This window comes from Salmo salar, chromosome 19, assembly GCF_965601325.2.
Source record: "Salmo salar chromosome 19, fSalSal1, whole genome shotgun sequence".
Lineage (NCBI taxonomy): Eukaryota > Metazoa > Chordata > Actinopteri > Salmoniformes > Salmonidae > Salmo > Salmo salar.
Genome location: NC_138309.1, coordinates 49,294,190 through 49,317,028, shown reverse-complemented (window position 1 = coordinate 49,317,028; position 22,839 = coordinate 49,294,190). Strand labels below are relative to the sequence as shown.

Genomic DNA, 22,839 nt, shown 5'->3' with positions numbered 1-22,839 from the left:
TGTTGGCTAAGTTTAGCCTGCAGTTTTTTTTTTTTCAAAGCTACAGTGCAGCCTGTGCAGGTGTTGTGAACTGCGTCAGTGTGTTGTTTGACAGGATGTGTGAGTGGGCACGGAGCTGCGCTGATAAAGTGGGTGGGGGGGAAACATAGTTGATTTGCCTCAGTGCACTAGCGGTGGGGGGGGGCAGTGCCCCTGTGACAACAATTAGACAGTGGCAACGATGATGACATGGTCTTTTGCCTGCTAATGCCTGCAATGCAGTGAAGAAAACTATATGACAACAATAACGTCTAATGTAACTGGCCCCTCTAACAGTACAACTGGCCCCAGCTTGCCCCCCCCCCCCCCCCAGTTGAAATGGTCTAGAACCGCCACTGCCTGTGTGCTGATGGCTCAAGCTTCATCGTATTACAGGGATGGATGTGTGAAGTATTAGTGATTATAATGTTGAAGATGTTATCAGACATTTTAATAGATGATGAGGGGTTCCTAAAGTTTTCATGAAATGTGGTGTGTAGCAGTGGTGTGTGTTGCCGTGAGATGGAACGTCCTGTAGACCGATCCTACCGCTGAACAGTGAATAAGAGCCAAGTACGCCCCCTTCCCGGTGAACGCCCAGTCCGGATGCGGTCCCCTGCTCTCCTGTCCATCACTCTGTCAGTGCCAGTTAAAACACCCCGACGGACTTCTCCCATTCATAGTTATAGAGTAAAGCAGAGGTTTTTAAAGCTTGGTTAATTCTTTGAACTCTAACTCAGTTTAACTGTCTCTCTTTCCAGGATAACGAGGAGGAAGCCCCCTCGACCATGGTTGTGTTTACACAGAATGACTGAGACTGTATTTTCAAAGAGCAACCGATGCGAGGGACGACGCGAGGGACGAGTACATTTATCGGTGGTCTTGGTAGGGCACATTGGAACTCTATTACTGTGGGAATAGCCTACAATTGACTTTTGCTTCCAGGACTCTACCTTTCGTTCTACCTTTAGGTCTGGAGTTTGTGGTTCTGTCTCTCTGGGATTGTAGTTTTGAGGGAGAGTGTGGTGTCATGTCTTGGATATAGACCTTGCTATGAGTCTGGCGTGGAAAATACCTCGTGGAAGGTGTGTAGCGGGCTACAGACTGGAAAGACTCGACATCGGCAACTGATAGGCTACCCCCGTTTTTACCGAGCGTAATGCACCTGGCATGAAGACAGAGAATGGATATTATTTGGGAACTAGTTATTATTCTTCACGCCAATTTCATCATCTGTGTATCAGGTAAGTTTTCAGTCACTGATATCGGTGGGTCCGGTGTGAGACGGACAAAAGGGCAGGTGTATTGGATGAGAACGCAGGGAGGAAAATTGGTAACGAAGTTGTAAAATGTTGCAGAAAACATTGAAATGAATGAAAACCTTGTAATGAATGATGCACGCCGTTGATAGTCGGTTCAGTTGATTGGCCAATTGATGTAGAATGAATTGATAGGAAACATTTGAGAACGAAGACATTTACAGATCAGAATCTGCCTGAAACTCGGATCTCACTTAGTTGTGGATGTCACTGGGAACAGATATAGGGCAGCCTATAAGATTGTACACCAAATGATGTTTTTGCTTTTACATTTACATTTACGTCATTTAGCAGACACTCTTATCCAGAGCGATATGTTCAGTATTGAATTATGCAAGTGTTATCAACTGATATCAATTATGTCAACTGAACGAATGATTACACGAGGAGAGAGGTCGTGTGAGAATGATTTTGTTCAATCGGAAACAATTTATCAATATTATAATTTATTCGACAGATTTCTTTAATAGGTTTAGACTCGGGGCTAAAGTTTTCTCAATTTTGCGTCAGGTGAAATCGAGGTTTATTTAATGAAATTGTGAATGCAAAGTTTGAGGAAAATATCCGAGAACAGTATTACCACTACTGTTGAACTCTTATGACGAGACAGTTATCCAGTGCTACACGTGCATGAATAACCACCGTAGTGATACAGGTTTCAGTGGAGTGGGCTAAATGGGAACGCATGCACTGGTCATGGCGCGATCACTGTTCCAGAACTATTAGCCTACAGCTATTAGACTGTTCATGTAAGTGGATAGGTGCTGCGTAGTAGATAGGAACAGTATTGATTTATCTTTATTATGTCAGGCTTGGGGCTAAAATATCAAATTAGTTCGAGTTCGATCGAATGGGGTAATACTTGCGCGCGTCGGTCAGAGCTGTTTGGGTTGAAGCGACGCTGGGCTGTACCATCATGCGTACCCCCGTTGACTATTAAGTCAAATGCATTAGCTAGATCCATCATCACTGCATTGCAAGTCCACCTGCCAACAATTTCTTATACCACCATTGGAGACGAATGTAATATTGTTTGCAGGGAATCTTTGCGTACAGTAGATGCATAGAGACTAGACTACCCGCCTGCTCTGATATCAAACTCCGATGATACTCGTACAGCCTAACATTGAAGCAGGTACTGACTGCAAATTATGATTATAGGCTAGTTATAAAGGACCACTCACGCACGTCCCTCCCCTCCTCCTTCCCCTTCCTCTCCCCTCCTTCCCCTTCCTCCTCCCTCCCCTTTATCTGTTTCCCCATTTTTTTTGGAGTGATGTGTGCAATAATTTGCTGCTCCTCTTGGGTCTGTAGTGAATGGACGTTATTACATGACACACGTTATTACAGACTTGCCAGTGTTGCTTTATGTATCAAATTGTAAAATATGTACACTAGCTGCCAAACTTTATGCACATATAATCCCTCCCCCTCTTTCACACAGGCCTGCTATTTCCATGGTAACTGAAGTTTGATACCAGGGGAATGTGGTTGAGGAGAGTAGTCTACAGAATATTGTAGACCGGAAAGGTTATCTTTAAACATGCTCAGACTGCTCTTTTCCGCAAAAGGTCATTGAAGACACACCATGATGATCAGTTTAAAGACATGCTCTTGAACCTTGGCAACAAGTATTTTTTTAAACCTCCCACTTTGGGCTGGATGTGTCAATGTGTAGTTCATACATGCATAATCTATGAGCAGAATTACTGTATTACCTCAATTAGCCACAAAATCCCTAGTTTGAAAGCAACTGTTTTTGCTTGAGTGTACTACTTTCAGAACTACTGCTTAAAAGTATACAAAAGTACCAGAGAATGTCTTCAATTATGTAAAAGGTTAAACGTTTGAAAAAGTACAGCATTACATGGCTTAATCTCCTAAAATGATACAATAGGCACAACAGAACGTAGCGCGTAAAAATCGTCTGTCCTCGGCTTGCAACACTCACTACTGGATCCCATACTGCCTCAGGAAGCAACTTTATCAAATCAACTGTTCTTCAAGAGCTTCATGAAATAGGTTTCCATGGCTGAGCTGCCGCACACAAGCCTAAGATCACCATGAGCAATGCCAAGCATCAGCTGGAGTGGTGTAATTCTCGCCGCCATTGGACTGAGGAGCAGTGGAAACGTGTTCTCTGGAGTGATGAATCACGCTTCACCATCTGGCAGTCCGACAGACAAATCTAGGTTTGGTGGATGTCAGGAGAACACTGCCTGCCTCAATGTATAGTGCCAACTGTAAAGTTTGGTGGAGGAGGAATAATGGTCTGGGGCTGTTTTTCATGGTTTGGGCTAGGCTCCTTAGTTCCAGTGAAGGGAAATCTTAATGCTACAGCATACAATGACATTCTAGACGATTCTGTGCTTCCAACGTTTTGGCAACATTCTGCGGAAGGCCCTTTCCTGTTTCAGCATGACAATGCCCCCGTGCACACAACGAGGTCCAGACAGACATGGTTTGTTCAGATCGGTGGGAAGAACTTGACTGGCCTGCACAGACCCTGATCTCAAACCCATCAAACACCTTTGGGATCAATTGGAATGCGGACTGCAAGCCAGAATCAGTGCCCGACCTCACTAATGCTCTTGAGGCTGATTTGAAGCAAGTCCCTGTAGCAATGCAGCAATGTTCCAACATTTAGTGGGAAGGCTTCCCAGAAGAGTGGAGGCTGTTATAGCAGAAAAGGGGGGACCAACTCCATATTAATTACCATGATTTTGGAATGAGATGTTCAACTAGTAGGTGTCCACATACTGTCCACATCTTTCTCTCTCTCTCTCTCTCTCTCTCTCTCTCTCTCTCTCTCTCTCTCTCTCTCTCTCTCGCGTGCTCTCTCTCTCTCTTGTGTGCTCTCTCTCTCTTGTGTGCTCTCTCTCTCTTGTGTGCTCTCTCTCTCTTGTGTGCTCTCTCTCTCTCTGGAGATGTAGGGATTTGGAGCTGGCTGGCTGACATTTACATTAACACCAGTTTGACTGAGCATCACCTCCTAATATTGCACAGGTGTCTGGAATCAAACGGTTCTCCGCTCTTCTAATTCCCCCAGCCCCATCCATTCTTCCCTAAAAGGACTAGGCTTATATTGGCAGTACAAATCAAATCAAATGTTTTTTGTCACATACACGTGGTTAGCAGATGTTAATGCGAGTGTAGTGAAATGCTTGTGCTTCTAGTTCCGACAATGCAGTAATAACCAACAAGTAATCTAACCTAACAATTTCACAACAATTACCTTATACACACAAGTGTAAAGGAATGAATAAGAATATGTACATAAAAAAAATATATGAATAAGTGATGGTATAGAACGGCATAGGCAAGATGCAGTGGATGGTATAGAGTACAGTATATACATATGAGATGAGTAATGTAGGATATGTAAACATATAAAAGTGGCAAGTGGCATCCTTATTAGTCTCAAGGATGTTGTAAAAGGTTCTTCTGTTATTCCATCTCCTTATAACAGACCGGGTCATGAACCCAGGTTGCTCACGCGACTCAAGGTTGCATTAGCCCACTGAGTTAAAGCCGTTTTCGATGTGAGGTCTCATGCAAGCTTACTCGTTACATGATCATAGTTTCCTGATGCACGTCTGTTACACGCTAACATTTAGCATGATCCAGCTTCCTCTTGACGGAACTCCAAGTGTGAATGTTGCCATTTCCAATGCAATCATTGACTTCTTTGTTTTTCTGCCTGTCTGAGTTTTACAGACACCAGATACAGTCCATCCATCATCAGAAAGGCCTATAGCCTCTAACAGAGGGGGATAAACACACCCCTGGGTCAATACAGTGATCCAAGACATCCTCTGAATATAATACCGACATCAAAACATGTTAGATGGGTCACTGGCTTACTGTAGAAAATCTCTCTCCCCAGAGTCTGGATTGGAAAATAATAGAGCATTACCCATATGCACATGTATTCACCAAGTAATTACATGGGTGTCAAAGCAGACAATTATATGTGTTTGAAAACTCAGTAATGTTGGTAGTTAAGTCCGTTAACTCTGTGTAAGTAGAAATGTCCAACTTGGGCCTCCTTATTATTCCAGTCTCCCAATTGGTTTCTTTAACCCATCTCCCCTGCAACCCTGCTTACTTGAATAATGTGCTCTTAGTCAATGTACCTTGTAGATTGCTTGAAGCTCTAAATGGGAAAATTACAGACAATTGCTGACCACACAACCTGCACATTCACTATGTAATTGCGTGGGACAATGGGTCTGACAAACACAAAAGACTTCTAAAACAATCCATCTCTCTAAACCGAATCATTTCCATGTTCCATAAGGTTACAGTCTATATAACTTCAACAGATAAATACTATTTCATACCAGTCCCCTGTGCAGTAGTAGTAACTGCCTATCATACTCATATCCACTTTCCCCATGGTTGGAGAGGATAGAGAGGAACAGTTAAAACCCATTCACTTCAATTAAAACCCATTCACTTCAATTAGTTACTGACTGAGAACTGTGATATTAATAACAGTTGAATGCTGCTGTTTACTATTCCGGCTAAAGAGCGTCTCTCATTCGTTTAGAGGAGAGGCATTTACTCTACCATTAAAAATCAGAGCAGGCAGCATTCATGCATTCTCCAGCACAGCGGCTAAAACGGCACTAATTCGCCGGCTTTAATTCAAAAGTTCAACGTGGGACCCCTTCACTTTCATGTTGGAGGCTCATTTGGGTGACTGCAGGAGGCCTAAATCTCTCTCACTCGCTCTATCGCTTCCTCCCACTCCCTCCCTCTCTCTGAAGTAGGCACAATACCTTTGTGAAAGGTACATGTTATATTTTTATTAATTTGCATGTTTTTATCTATGTCTGTAGCCTGGTAGAATTGATTTAAGTGTTGTGAAAGCGGTTAAGCAAGGGGTTCATTTGTATTTTATGTCCCTGAAGCAATACTCTGTGTATTGCTTTAGTTCGTTTTCTCCAAAGTGAGTTCATAAAATAATTACTGCACTTGTTGCTTATTTATCGTGCTGTGTTTGTTCTTCACTTCGCTGGAAAACAATTCTGTTTTTTTCTCACAGATTTCCGATTTCCTTACAAACCTATTCTATGAATATTACAGTGTTCCAGATGAGCGTATGAATGTATCCATATATATCATTCCAACTGTCAACTATCTTCAACTTCTCAAACAAAGACCAAAGAGAAAAGACTACTAGACAATAAACCGTTTAAAAAAAAAAATGTATACCCTTTTAACACACAGACTGGTTTCCCTTTGAGAGAACACATGAACTGGAGTATCCCTCAGTGTATCCAGTCATATGGGACTGAAGCGTCTCCATGCCGCTGAGGTCTGCAGTCATCCTGTCCTCCCTGACCGTGTGTCTCCTCGTGTTTCAAACCAACAGCCGTACGGTGCCCGCACCGGGTCCCCACTCCTGTCCCTGTCCCTAACCGCCTCTGCCTGTCTGGACCGCATGGCCACTGTGTGTGTGTGTGTGAGTGAGAGAGAGAGTGTTTTTTTGGCATCGTGTGTGTGTGTGTGCCGCTCAGATCACCCTCTCTGTCAAGTCTATCAGCCTGTCAGAATGACACGACCTCCACACAGCTGTAATTTACTAGAGGGAGCTGTTTGTTTGTGTATGTGACTGGAGCAGAGCGTGGTTTAACTGCCAAAACAGCACAGGGCCTCACCATGGTACCACATTGCAGGGTAGCATGAGTAATGCGTAAGCACTGATAGCAACCGTATAATAATTGCGCGCACACACACACACACACACACACACACACACACACACACACACACACACACACACACACACACACACACACACACACACACACACAGTGTCCCAATTCGCCTCCACAGCCCTGTCAGGAACGCAAACTCTCCAGTCACTAATCTGATAATCCTGTGCAGATGTGTGTCCAGTAATGGGGATATAACGCAGGGTGTACTTTACTGTCTGTGTGGGAGGGAGGGTGTGAGAAAGACAGAACGATCCAGACAGTATTCAGCCTACTGTAGTATCCTCTTTCAGTATCCTGATGCAGTTGTTTTTGTTTACCCTTTATCCTTTTTGTTTACCCTTCTTCTGTGATAATTGGTGATCATGCCTGTAACACAAATAAACAATTTGCACACTATGCAGTCTCTTGACACAACCAGGTGTGCACATGCACTAAGTACTATATTGCAATAATATAGGAAAAAGGAGCCAACTGCAGAACACAACAGAATACTTATTATTGCTTCCATCTGTCACATGCAATTATGATTTATTTTTCAAAATGATGTACACAGTACTCCAATCTACAGAATAAACCAAAAGACCACTTCAACTACAATAACATTCTGAGTAACGGTTACAGATTTGTTTCTCTTCTTGCTATGACTTTGATATGTTGTTGTTTATGTACCTGTTTATGTACCTTAGTTGAATGCACTGACTGTCAGTCACTCTGGATAAGAGTCTCTGCTGAATGACCAAAATGTAAAAGTAAAAACAAACACTTGCAAAGCATGCTGGGTATTACTCAAATAAGCACATCCAAATCAGAACGAATCATAGACGTCTAGGTTGTTTCACAGTAGAGCACACTGGAGCACAGTATAGTACGGTACGGTACAGGGCAGTCACGTTTTATTCAGTAGAGTACAGTGGACTACAGTACGGTGCAGGACAGTAGAGATTAATTCAGCAGAGTACTGTGGATTACAGTACAGTAGAGTTTAATTCAGTAGAGTACAGTACGGTACAGTACAGTAGAGTTTAATTCAGTAGAGTACTGTAGAGTAGAGTACAGTACAGTTTAATTCAGAGTACAGTACAATACAGTACACAGTACAGTAAATAAAAGTACAGTACAGTAGAGTTTAATTCAGTAGAGTACAGCATAGTACAGTACAGTTTAGTTCAGTAGAGTTGAGTACATTAGAGTACTGTATTGTACTGTAGTATACTCTACTTTTCTTCATTGTACTGTGTACTGTAATGTACTGTACTCTGCTGTGCTTTACTGTACTGTAACTGTGCTGTCCAAATTTGTGAAACATAGATGTCTATGATTGGTTAATCAAGGCTGGTCCGTACTGCACAAAAAAAATAAAAAAATTAAGGCCATCGTAAAATGCTTAGTGGGAAGCATAAGCCTATACTCATTCACTATAGTACATCCCACAAATCTAAAAGCAGGATCAGTGGAATTCTAGGGCTAGTGTAAGGAGATTCTACTATATTGATTAGGCTACCAGTCATGATGTTTCACGGTCGTGGCTGCCATCCCATTTTTTATACTTTTTATGGCCACTGAATGTCACATATGTACATGTACCATCCTTTGTTTCAGAATAGCAAAGCAGGTAGTACCTATGTGTAGAAAATAACAGTTAAAAAAAATTCTGCACATTTGATTGTTTTTTTCTGTATTTTTTGAGTCGGTGAGTTTTCTCTTCAGATCCACTTTTGGATCCAGGTAGACCCATTAAGAAGTGTAATCCAGGTAGACCCAGTAAGAAGTGTAGTCAAGGTAGACCCATTAAGAAGTGTAATCCAGGTAGACCCATTAAGAAGTGCAATCAAGGTAGACAAATTAAGAAGTGTAATCCAGGTAGACCCATTAAGAAGTGCAATCCAGGTAGACCCATTAAGAAGTGCAATCAATGTAGACCCATTAAGAAGTGCAATTCAGGTAAAACCATTAAGAAATGTAATCCAGGTAGACCCATTAAGAAGTGTAATCCAGGTAGACCCATTAAGAAGTGTAGATGTTTTCAATCTTGCCACTGGACTAGAAGTACCATCTTTGTGGTTTTCAAACCCAATCGTTACCACAATAGAGGAAAACAAAGACATTTTAGCTATCTCAATTGCTGATGGATGGAAGGACGCTAGCCTTTCAAAACCCCTTTTTAAAGTTAATCCTTTCTCTGCTAAGTGATGAAAAACAATAGAAAGAAAATGTTTCTTTAATTTCTCTGTTAAAAACAGCAACACTTTTCGAGACAGAGAGAGAGAGATGGAGCTGATCCTCTATTTATCCCCTAGAACCCTCAAACTCAACTCTGGACCTCGAAGCCAGTTCCACTGCATTTTTTTTAATTCTTCCCCTTTAATCAGGGACTGATTTAGACCAGGGACACCAGGTGTGTGCAATTAATTATCAGGTAGAACAGGAAACCAGCAGGCTCCGGACCTCGTAGAGTAAGAGTTGAGTACCCCTGCCCTAGAGCTTTCTATTTGGCGATACCGTATATTGATATGAACCCAATTTTTCATGTCGTCGGCCCTGTTTTTTTAACCGGCGACCCAGTGGTTTCTGGCCCGCTTCTTTATCCCGACTCGCTAATCTATAGGCTACCTGGCAAAACACTCTTGGCCCTCTATCTGTGCTGTAGCAAAGCACCCAACAAGCTGTCTGTGGAGGCAGCCAAGGAAGATTGAGAAAGATTGAGGAGTGTTAGGAAGTCTCCCACGCGTTGCATATTGCTCGCTGCATTTTGGTATTGGAAATGCAGATGCTTTGGCTTGATTGAGAGTGTCCTCGAGGGGATGGGCCCCTGACACACACACACACTCGCAGCTGGGGCCATTCTAGGGCCCCACAAACAGGAGCGGTGTGAGTGATAATTGTCTCATAAGTCAATAAGCACAGCTGTCGAAAAGGTCAAGTTTCATTTATGGACGAACGCGTGTCGCTACTGTCTCACTCAGCTTACCCCCTATTTCTCTCTCTCTCTCTCTTTCTGTCTCTTACCCTCTCTCTATCTCCTCCTCTATCTTCCCTCTCTCTCTCTCTCTTTCTCTCTCTCTCTTTCTGTCTCTTTCACTCCTCTCTCTCTCTCCTCTCTCTCCCTCTCTCTCTTTCTGTCTCTCTGTCTCTCTTTATCGCTCTGTTTCTTTCTGCATGGCTGAGCAGGTGGATTGCCACGGTGTCGTGATGAATATTAATGGCAGAGTTACATGAAAAGTGTTTATTTACAGAGCCTCTTTGCATTTATAGGGGGTTGACAGGGACAGGACAGGCTAGGCGGGGTAGGCCGGAGGGTCAGGCTAGTCCGGAGGGACAGGCTAGGCTTGGTAGGCCGGAGGGACAGGCTAGGCTGGGGTAGGCCGGAGGGACAGGCTAGGCCGAGGTAGGCCGGACTCACAGGGACAAGCTAGGGCTGGGCGATATGGCCAAAATATAATATCATGGTATTTTTTAAATGTTTGACGGTGTGACGGTATTTGACTGTATTTTATGTTTTTGATTAATAAAAGTTCTACATTTGCTTTATGAGTAGTGAGTGACCCTAGGGTGGCAACACATATATTCTAAATGATTTCAGTGGGTCTTTCTCCATTCTGATTGTTTTATACTGTTCAATTCAACTTCAACCTAAAATAATGTCCTGCATTTCATCCATTTCTGCATTTCCTGCACTCATTTGAGATCATTTCCACACTACCACGATATGGGTAAAAATACTAGGCCTTATTTTTTACCAAATGTTGCAATTGCTCTTTAAATCAAAACACTTGGGTGACATTTTGGAATCATGGAAATAGACTGTTTATTATAATTCTATAGCTAGAATATAAATAATAGTGGGCACTTTGAATACAGTGTTGTTTGACATGAAAATGCCATGGATGAGTTATTGTGACAGGGTAGGAACCAAAGTGATGTTCAGTGTTTCATAGGGGACCCTATAATCTTTGGCTACATTAAATCTTTATTCATGTAGCCAACATATTCATGCTTCACCTATTTCCCTTTGATTTAGAAGATGCTGTTGCACAAACAACATGCTGATTTAAGCCTCCACCCGTACTGGTATCAGGCTGTATTAGCTAGCTACGTTTGCTCTGACTCAGTACTTTTATTAGCTAGCCAGCTAACTAGCGATTAGCATTAGTGGCTAACACGATTTAGCTTAACTTTCTAAGAAAATACAAACTAGCTGTTTGCAGATGTAAGAAACACAAACTAATATTGTAATTATAGAACTCTTGTGGTTTTATATTAAGATCAAAGTGGAAACAACATCGTTGTCACATTGTTGCATGTGCTGCATTGACCATGCAGACTGAACTAAAGTGTCTCGTGGTCAAGCACCTACAAATGCGCTCCTTGACTGACAGGGGGTGGGACTAGGCCTGTGTGGAAGTGGCATGGAGAGAGACAGAGCAGAGAGGGATGACTCAAGTAGCGGAGTAAACTATAAAAATGGACGTTACACACGGCGTATCACATTTAACCTGTTTAGGATAGGGGGCAGTATTGACACGGCTGGATAAAAAACATACCCGATTTAATCTGGTTACCACTCCTACCCAGTAACTAGAATATGCATATACTTATTACATATGGATAGAAAACACCCTCAATTTTCTAAAACTGTTTAAATGGTGTCTGTGAGTATAACAGAACTCAAATGGCAGGTCAAAACCTGAGAGATTCCTTTACAGGAAGTGGCCTGTCTGACCATTTCTTGAACTTCTTTTCCATCTCTATCATTTACTAAGGATCTCTGCTCTAACGTGACACTTCCCACGTCGTCCATAGGCGCTCAGAGCCCGGGAAAAAACAGAATGTCGTCATTCCAGCCCCAGGCTGAAACACATTATCGCCTTTCTCAAGTGGCCGATCAAGGGACACTGGGCTTATGCGCGTGACCCGACCGCCCCCGCCTTTGGGATTTTTTCCTCTGTTTGCCGAAAAGGAGATTCCCTGTCGGAATATTATCGCTTTTCTACAAGAAAAATGTCGGAAAAATTGATTTTAAACAGCGGTTGACATGCTTCGAAGTACGGTAATGGAATATTTAGAATTTTATTGTCACGAATTGCGCCATGCGCGCGACACTTCTTTACTATTTCGGATAGTGTCTGGAACGCACGAACAAAACGCCGCTATTCGGATATAACGATGGATTATTTTGGACCAAACCAACATTTGTTATTGAAGTAGCAGTCCTGGGTGTGCATTATGACGAAGACAACAAAAGGTAATCAAACTTTTATAATAGTAAATATGATTATGGTGAGTGCTAAACTTGCCGGGTGTCTAAATAGCGAGCCCGTGATGCCTGGGCTATGTACTTAGAATATTGCAAAATGTGCTTTCACCAAAAAGCTATTTTAAAATCGGACATATCGAGTGCATAGAGGAGGTCTGTATCTATAATTCTTAAAATAATTGTTATGCTTTTTGTGAACGTTTATCGTGAGTAATTTAGTAAAATGTTAGCGAATTCCCCGGAAGTTTGCGTGGGGTATGCTAGTTCTGAACGTCACATGCTAATGTAATAAGCTGGTTTTTGATATAAATAAATCTCGTTAATCTAACCACACTGTCCGATTTCAAAAAGGCTTTACAACGAAAGCAAAACATTAGATTATGTCAGCAGAGTACCAAGCCAGAAATAATCAGACACCCATTTTTCAAGCCAGCATATAATGTCACCAAAACCCAGAAGACAGCTAAATGCAGCACTCACCTTTGATGATCTTCATCAGATGACAACCCTAGGACATTATGTTATACAATACATGCATGTTTTGTTCAATCAAGTTCATATTTATATCAACTTCTATAACAGTATTTTAATGTTTGGTTTGTTAACCTCTCTGGGCTAGGCGGGACGAATTCGTCCCACCTACGTAACAGCCACTGGCAGCCTGTGGCGCGATTTTCAAAACCTTAAAAATCCTATTACTTCAATTTCTCAAACATATGACTATTTTACAGCTATTTAAAGACAAGACTCTCGTTAATCTAACCACACTGTCCGATTTCAAAAAGGCTTTACAACGAAAGCAGAACATTAGATTATGTCAGCAGAGTACCAAGCCAGAAATAATCAGACACCCATTTTTCAAGCCAGCATATAATGTCACCAAAACCCAGAAGACAGCTAAATGCAGCACTCACCTTTGATGATCTTCATCAGATGACAACCCTAGGACATTATGTTATACAATACATGCATGTTTTGTTCAATCAAGTTCATATTTATATCAAAAAACAGCTTTTTACATTAGCATGTGACGTTCAGAACTAGCATACCCCCCGCAAACTTCCGGGGAATTCGCTAACATTTTACTAAATTACTCACGATAAACGTTCACAAAAAGCATAACAATTATTTTAAGAATTATAGATACAGACCTCCTCTATGCACTCGATATGTCCGATTTTAAAATAGCTTTTTGGTGAAAGCACATTTTGCAATATTCTAAGTACATAGCCCAGGCATCACGGGCTCGCTATTTAGACACCCGGCAAGTTTAGCACTCACCATAATCTAATTTACTATTATAAAAGTTTGATTACCTTTTGTTGTCTTCGTCAGAATGCACACCCAGGACTGCTACTTCAATAACAAATGTTGGTTTGGTCCAAAATAATCCATCGTTATATCCGAATAGCGGCGTTTTGTTCGTGCGTTCCAGACACTATCCGAAATAGTAAAGAAGTGTCGCGCGCATGGCGCAATTCGTGACAATAAAATTCTAAATATTCCATTACCGTACTTCGAAGCATGTCAACCGCTGTTTAAAATCAATTTTTACGCCATTTTTCTCGTAGAAAAGCGATAATATTCCGACAGGGAATCTCCTTTTCGGCAAACAGAGGAAAAAATCCCAAAGGCGGGGGCGGTCGGGTCACGCGCATAAGCCCAGTGTCCCTTGATCGGCCACTTGAGAAAGGCGATAATGTGTTTCAGCCTGGGGCTGGAATGACGACATTCTGTTTTTTCCCGGGCTCTGAGTGCCTATGGACGACGTGGGAAGTGTCACGTTAGAGCAGAGATCCTTAGTAAATGATAGAGATGGAAAAGAAGTTCAAGAAATGGTCAGACAGGCCACTTCCTGTAAAGGAATCTCTCAGGTTTTGACCTGCCATTTGAGTTCTGTTATACTCACAGACACCATTCAAACAGTTTTAGAAAATTTAGGGTGTTTTCTATCCATATGTAATAAGTATATGCATATTCTAGTTACTGGGTAGGAGTGGTAACCAGATTAAATCGGGTATGTTTTTTATCCAGCCGTGTCAATACTGCCCCCTAGCCCTAACAGGTTAGAACAGCTACTCAACCATAACATTGATTGTTAGAAAGGCTACTTTATATTCTTCAACTCATGTTGATTTCCAGGGTCGGGACCGATGGAGACGTAGCTGCAGCGTGAATCCTTCTCGTCTGGTATGTTAATTCTTAACTCAGTCTTTCATACACTTGGGTAAAAAGGGGCGTTTCCGTCATACTGACACGCTCTCTGAGCTCCCTCGGGTGTGGCTTGTTACGTGACAAAACATCAAAAACTATAATCTCGTTAGAAAACTAAAATCACATTCCTATCTTAACAAAAGTATTCTCTTCATCCTTGATATTTCCTACACCGAGTAAAGGATGTAAACCTCATATACACAGTATGAAAGCTCTTCAAGTTACAGTATTATATCACTTTTATACAATTTTTAATGGCATCAGAAAATATGACATTCATTTCCCATAGACCATCCCTCATTATTCCCCACATTCGGATGTTATAATATATTGTCCCAGCGTTCACTTTTGGACCTTAGAGTTTTTGGGCGGCAAAACAAAGGGATTCCATTCACCAATAATAGAGACCAAAAGGAGTCATCTGCTGCCTAAAATTTACGATTGACGTGAGGTGTCATAAAACCCCCACACCAATCCCTCCTCCCCTCTGCAGGTGTGAGGGCTCTGTAAATGCTGATCCATTGTAATCTGATCTTTGGATCCTCACAGGAGAGTCATGACACCAACCTTGCTATAACCCAGGCAAACTGAATCTCAGTTTTAAATGCCTCATATAGCAAAGATGACGATGAGTTGGGCGACGTTGATCTGTCCAAATCGAACAGACATATATTAAGCTCAACTCCACGGCCCATGGGAGACTGGACATTCGCAAGGCGGAGGCAGTCTGGCCACCCTTCATCTATCCGAGAAGATCCGATCCAGCTTTCAAACAGCTTTGCTCCGCTTGAGACGGGCCTACCAGCCCTGGGAGTCAGCACGGATCCTGGTTGTATACCAACAGCCGGCGGCCGCCCAGTGACACCCTCCCCCACTGCCACCGCAGTTCACGACCACCATCATTTTGGGCAGCTCAATGTGAGAGACTGTGTCTGATCCACTGTCAACCAGGAGCCCATGTCCATGACATCAACTTCCTCCTGCCAACGGTTCTGGCTAACTACTCCGATACTGACACCAACGTCACTCATGTTTTAACAACGTTCATTTTTGTTTTAACAACCTTTTTTTTAAACACCCTCGCTAGCACATGGAAGAGAATATTGATTTCTGGCCCCCTCCCGTGCTATCGAAGGAGTGCGGAACTTTTCAGCCGACTCTTTGCACTGAACGAGCACCTGAAGAAACTTTGCAACGACAGGAATGTCTCTTTTTGTCACAACTTTGATTTGCTGTGGGAGCAACCAGTACTTTTGAAAAGAGATGGGATTCATCCTAACTGCAGGGGTTCCAGGATTATTTCCAGCAACATCGCAAACTGTTTTAGAGACTGACAGACAGGATCTGGTAGTGCTCCAGTTCTCCCTGTCAGAATAAGCAACATAGGACTTGGAAACCATATCAATTCCTGTAGAAATGGTACTATGGTTATTGTGAGTAACCTAATGTATGTTCCTTTAACTCCGCCTTCTAGTGAGTTTATACAAACTGTTATCTCCTACCATTCGGATAGATTGGAGAATGTCAGAAAACGTGGTTGTAACGTTAGTCATTTGGTTGTTATTCCATTGGTTACCTCGAGGCAGATGTCCCGGGGCACAGTGGCCCACACTCATTGAATATGGTGCTTTTAAATGTTAGAGCTATCACAAGTAAAACCTTTCTTGTGAATGACCTCATTCCTGAGTGCAAAGTTGATTGCATGTTTCTCACTGAAACATGGCTGTCATCATACTTTAGTGCTGCTCTTATTGAAGCGTCCCCTCTGGACTACAACTTTTTATGCTCTATCAGAAAAGAGAAAAAGGGTGGGGGTCAGACTCTATTTTTACTAATGCTCTCAGCTGTAAGGACATTTTGTTTTGCGACTTTGGGTCTTTTGAGCATCATGCTATACTGTTCAAATGTCATCCACCAGTGCTGGCCATAACCCTGTATAGGCCACCAAAGCACTGTCCCAGTTTCTTTACTGATTTATCTGAACTATTGTCTATTGTACTTGATAACTATGATACAATTATTGTGTTGGGCGACTTTAATATTCATGTTGACAAGAGACTTGATATTCATGTTGACAAAGAGACTGACTCCAAGACCATTGCATGTATTAATCTTTTGAGCTCTATGGACTTCATCTAACATGTTACTGGGCCCACCCATAAACGTGTCCATACTCTGGACCTGCTTAGTGCAAAGAGGCTTTCTATTGATATATCCTCTATTGTTGATGTTGCTTTATCTGATCAACACTATATTTTTGTACTATCTTGTTGCCCATAGCACAGGGTAATACTGAACGCATTATTAAGAAACAATATCTTACCTCTGAAGTTGCTACAGATTTTATTGAGTGTATGAACAATAGTCCACCACCTATTCCTCTTGTGAGGATTTAGTTGATAACTTTAATAGCAAATGAGAGGCAACCATTGATGCCATAGCTCCAATAAAGTTGAAAAAGGACATATCCAAATGGAGAGCCCCTTGGATGAGTGAGGAAACTAATCAATTAAAGAGAAATTGCAGAAGTGGAGAAAGTCAAAGTTGCAGGCCCATTATGATATTCTGAGAGAGCAACTTGGTGTATATAACAAAGCAATTACAAATGCCAGACGGGCTCATTTTTGTAACTTGATCACTATTAATCAGAGGAGTGCTCTTCTCGACCATTGATGGCCTGATAAATCCTTCCCCTGCAAACCTATCTGAACTTTCATCCACATCTAAATGTAATGAATTTGCAGCATATTTCGGAGATAATATAACCAACATTAGGCTGGGTATCAGTCAATCAAGACCTGATGAGAAGTTTGATGATACACTATATATACAAAAGTATGTGAACACCCCTTCAAATTGGTGGATTCGGCTATTTCAGCCACACCCGTTGCTGACAGGTGTATACAATTGAGCATACAGCCATGCAATCTCCATAGACAAATATTGGCAGTAGAATGGCACTGTCATAGGATTGCACCTTTCCAAGAAGTCAGTTTGTTATTGTGAAGTGGAAACGTCTAGGAGCAACAATGGCTCATCTTCAAAGGGGTAGGCCACACAAGCTCACAGAATGGGTTCGCCGAGTGCTGAAGCGCGTAGCGGTGTGGAAGAAATTGACTGGCCCGCACAGAGTCCTGACCTCAACCCCATCAAACAACTTTGGGATGAATTGGAAAGCTGACTTCGAGCCAGGCCTAATCACCCGACCTCACTAATGCTCTTGTGGCTGAATGGAAGCAGCAATGTTCCAACATCTTGTGGAAAGCCTTCCCAGAAGAGTGGAGACTGTTAAAGCAGAAAAGGGGGGACTAACTCCATATTAATGCCCATGATTTTGGAATGAGATGTTCGACGAGCTGGTGTCCACATACTTTTGTTTATGTAGAGTATGTTCCCTAGCCTACCACGCAAAGGCAGTATGGATTTATTTTCCCTGGTTTACACAAACATGCTCACGGGGTGATATCACAACTTTAGCCTTCTACCTGCCTTCTCAATCCCATCCCCACCACCTTCTTCAAAAAAAATGGAATTGCATATCTGAAGAAGTGCAAGCTACTGTTAATCTCTCCCTGTTCACAGGCACTTTCCCCACTGCACTAAAAACTGCTATGGTGAAACCCCTTCTGAAGAAAAGGAATCTAGATTCTTCAGCAATTTTTCGGACAATCTCGAACATTTCATTCATAAGCAAAATTCTGGAGAAATTGTTCAAACAGCTAAATTATTTGTTAAGTACCAACTGGATTTTTGAAAAATTACAATCTGTTTTTCGTGCCCACCACAGCACAGAGACAGCCTTAGTTAACGAGGTAAATTATTTTAGAGCCAACACAGATGCCAAACAGCTCTCTGTCCTTGTACTCTTAGTTTTAAGTGCTGCATTCGACACTGTTGACCATGAGGTCGTTCTGGACAGATTGGAGAGGTGGGTTGCCTCTCCGGTCCAGTTCTAAATTGGTTTAGGAACTATTTAACCGGTCGAGAGTTTTTTGTCAACCTTGGTGAACATAACTCAGAGAAAATACACATCACGTGGTGTTCCAAAAAGTTTGATTTTGGGTCCAGTACTGTTCAGTTTATATACACTATGTTACCTCTTGGCAGCGTTATCAGAAAGGACAACATTGATTTTCACTGCTATTCAGATGATACGTAACTTTACATTTCTGTGTCACCAGAGGATTTTAGCTCCACTGATAAATTATTAGACTGTATTAGTGATTTAAATATTTGGATGTCTCACAACTTCCTCCTGCAAAATCAAGAAAAGTCAGAGTAACTTATTCTTGGAGCCAAAGCACTGAAAGAGAATCTGGCAGTACATTTTAATTCACAGGCAATAAAGATGAAACGAGGTAAAAAATATTAAAAAAATGTTTGTAAATTGAGGTGCTATTTTAGATTCTCAACTAAGTTTCGAATCACACATTAGTAATGTGACCAAATAACTGTTTACCACCTGAGGAACATTGCCAAGGTGTGGCTGTTTCTCTCTCAGGCTGATACAGAGAAACTCATCCATGCTTTTATTACAAGCATGCTTGACTACTGTAATGCTCTCCTGTCTGGTCTACCCAAGAAAGCCATTGGTCAACTGCAAAACATACAGAATGCTGCAGCACGGGTACTGACCAAGACCAGACGGAGAGCACACATTACACCGGTTTTAAGGTCTCTGCGCTGGCTACCTGTGAGTTTTAGAATGAATAAAAACAATATTCTATTGGTTTTTAAATCAATCAACAATTGCGCACCCCAATACATATCAGACATGCTTTTAAGTTATGTATCCAGTAGGTCCCTCAGGTCCTCTGGCACTGGCCTTTTAACTACCCCAAAGCCTAGGACACGAGGCATGGCGAGGCAGCCTTTAGTTACTATGCCCCCAGCCTCTGGAATAGCCTGCCAGAGAGCCTGAGGGTGACCAAGAGGCATGGAGAGGCAGCCTTTAGTTACTATACCCCAGCCTCTGGAATAGCCTGCCAGAGAACCTGAGGGGGACCAAGAGGCATGGAGAGTCAGCCTTTAGTTACTATACCCCAGCCTCTGGAATAGCCTGCCAGAGAACCTGAGGGGGGACCAAGAGGCATGGAGTGGCAGCCTTTAGTTACTATGCCCCCAGCCTCTGGAATAGCCTGCCAGAGAACCTGAGGGGGACCAAGAAGCATAGAGAGACAGCCTTTACTTATTATACCCCAGGCTCTGGAATAGCCTGTCAGAGAACCTGAGGGAAGCAGAAACTGTTGACATATTTCATCTGAAAACAGCTTTTAGCTTTGCTTTTTCTTCAGGTGCTTTGTAGTTGTTCAGTTTGTGCCATTTAGCTTTTTATCATGTTTGTTGTGTAGTAAATATTTACGCTTTTATTTTCATTGCTTTTTATTAGTATTTTCCTGTAAAGCACATTGGATTGCATTCCATGTCTGAAATGCTGTATAAATAAAGCTTGATTTGATTTGATTAGGCCAGGCTGCCGTAGGCCGGACACACAGGGACTCCTGAGTATGGAAACCACTTAGCTAACGATGAAAGATATCTATCATTTTACCGTATGCGTCCCTCCCTCCCTCCCTCCCTCCCTCCCTCCCTCCCTCCCTCCCTCCCTCCCTCCCTCCCTCCCTCCCTCCCTCCCTCCCTCCCTCCCTCCCTCTGTCTGTTTTATCCTCTCCCTTTCTGAGTCCCGTCTGCATATCCTTTTATAGATTGGAGACATTTCCTTTTTGCTTATGTCAGTAAGTGTGTTTCTGGGCCATAGCCAAGCAGTGTGGGAAATGGACAGAACTTTTCTGCTGTCCTGCTCTCCCTCTCTCTCTCTGTCCTCGCTCTCTCTCTCTCTCTCTCTTTCTCTCTCTCTCTCTCTATCCTCTCTCTCTCTGCCAATCTCTATCCTCTCTGTCTCTCTGTCCATGTCTCTCTCTCTGTCTCTCTCTTCCTGTCGCTGTGTTGCTGTGTCTCTGTGTCTCTCTCGCTCTCTGTCGCTGTTGCTGTGTATGTCTCTCTCTCTGTCGTTGTGTTGCTGTGTCTCTCTCTCTCTCTCTCTCTCTTTTTTCTCTCTATCTTCTGATGAGATGCCGGATGTGATAATGTTATCTCCCCCCTCTCTCTCTCCATCTCTATTCCTCATCTCCTGCGTCTCGGTGTAACACAGGAAATGATTATGTCTTGTCTCTAGACGAGCTGCTGCCACAGAATGTGGCAGCCAATCATTCTAGTATGTTTGACGTTATCACTGTCTGCCTCAGAATAATTAACAAGCTTTAGTCCCATTAGACATGACAAAAACAGAGAAAATATTATGGCAAGTGGTTCCATTCATTCCATTCACAAACCCAGTTCCCCTAAACAGAATTGATTCTGAAGAAAACATTTTCTCTAATCAAAGAGTGTCTGGCCCAAGATTAATGCCCTTCTGCTCTTTGAAAAGTAGCTTAACAAAAGACAAATTATAAGAATCCAGCAACTTTATCATCTCTGTTGTGTGCAGATGTGTGTTGTGTGCAGACATTTCAGATTTGAGAAAGGCTCTTTATAGAACCATTCTCCAAAAATGTTCTATAAAGAACCATAAAACAGTGTTCTATATCCCCCAAAAAGGGTTGTAACCATAGCGGAACCCTTTTTTTGGTGCTATATAGAACCTTTTTGGAGAATGCACACACACACACACACACACACACACACACACACACACACACACACACACTCCCTGGAGGTACTTCCTGATGAGACACCTATTGGATTGTTCAGGAGCCAGGGGTGAAAGTAAGCCAGTATGGTCCGGTACGGCGTCCCTGCAAAATAAATAGTGGGGTACGCCATACCAGTAGAACAATAAATATAACATGCCCAAAAACGATATACTATTACACCGCTATTTAACATTGCTCCATGAAAGCCGAATAAAAAATGTGTGAATTCACTGGAAACCGGGTGGTATACACTCCAAAATGCATTGTGGTGTGAGGAGAACACTTACATTTTGTCAAGGCGGAGATGAGTGGCGGAGACGCTTGCGGACAAGGCGAGATGAGTGGCCCAGACCGAGGCAGGCGTGGATGCATCAATTCAGGCTGTAAGTGTAGACCTAATGACAGTCACAGAATTTCATTACAATACACATTGGTGTTTTGTAACAAATGTCTCTTTCTATTCATCAAATTGCAGGTGCACAGTGCACCGTAAGTGATTGTTTGACCATCAGATGAAAAGATCATGACTGGTTGTGTTCATGCCAGATTAAAAGCATAGGCGAGGGCCTCCCGAGTGGCGCAGCAGTCTAAGCCATGTAAGCCATGTATCACAGTGCTTGAGGCGTCACTACTGATCCAGGTTTGATCCCGAACTGTGTTGCAGGTCGTCCAGGTTAGGGGAGGGTTTGTCCGGCCGGGATCTCCTTGTCCCATCACGCTCTAGTTACTCCTGTGTTGGGCCGGTTGCCAGTTGTATGGTGTTTCCTCCGACACATTTGTGCGGCTGGCTTCCGAGTTAAACGAGCAGTTGGTCAAGAAGCAGTGCGGCTTGGCAGGGTTGGTTGTTTTGGAGGATGCATGGCTCTCGACCTTACATTTACATTTAAGTCATTTAGCAGACGCTCTTATCCAGAGCGACTTACAAATTGGTGCATTCACCTTATAATATCCAGTGGAACAACCACTTTACAATAGTGCATCTAAATCTTTTAAGGGGGGGGGGGTTAGAAGGATTAGTTTATCCTATCCCAGGTATTCCTTAAAGAGGTGGGGTTTCAGGTGTCTCCGGAAGGTGGTGATTGACTCCGCTGTCCTGGCGTCGTGAGGGAGCTTGTTCCACCATTGGGGTGCCAGAGCAGCGAACAGTTTTGACTGGGCTGAGCGGGAACTGTGCTTCCTCAGAGGTAGGGAGGCGAGCAGGCCAGAGGTGGATGAACGCAGTGCCCTTGTTTGGGTGTAGGGCCTGATCAGAGCCTGAAGGTACGGAGGTGCCGTTCCCCTCACAGCTCCGTAGGCAAGCACCATGGTCTTGTAGCGGATGCGAGCTTCGACTGGAAGCCAGTGGAGAGAGCGGAGGAGCGGGGTGACGTGAGAGAACTTGGGAAGGTTGAACACCAGACGGGCTGCGGCGTTCTGGATGAGTTGTAGGGGTTTAATGGCACAGGCAGGGAGCCCAGCCAACAACGAGTTGCAGTAATCCAGACGGGAGATGACAAGTGCCTGGATTAGGACCTGCGCCGCTTCCTGTGTGAGGCAGGGTCGTACTCTGCGAATGTTGTAGAGCATGAACCTACAGGATCGGGTCACCGCCTTGATGTTAGTGGAGAACGACAGGG

The 22,839-nt window shown here is 42.9% G+C and overlaps 1 protein-coding gene across 2 annotated transcripts in view; it reads left to right on the top strand.

The window, feature by feature from the left end:
• Positions 1–643: 643 nt before the first annotated feature.
• Positions 644–22,839, top strand: part of LOC106578887 (carbonic anhydrase-related protein 10) — a 330,090-nt gene continuing 307,894 nt past the window's right edge. For both annotated transcript variants that reach the window (XM_014158123.3, XM_014158122.3), the window contains exon 1: positions 644–1,262. In XM_014158123.3, the coding sequence (XP_014013598.1) occupies positions 1,202–1,262 (61 nt within the window). In that variant the 5' untranslated portion in view covers positions 644–1,201. The remainder of the gene's footprint in view (positions 1,263–22,839) is intronic.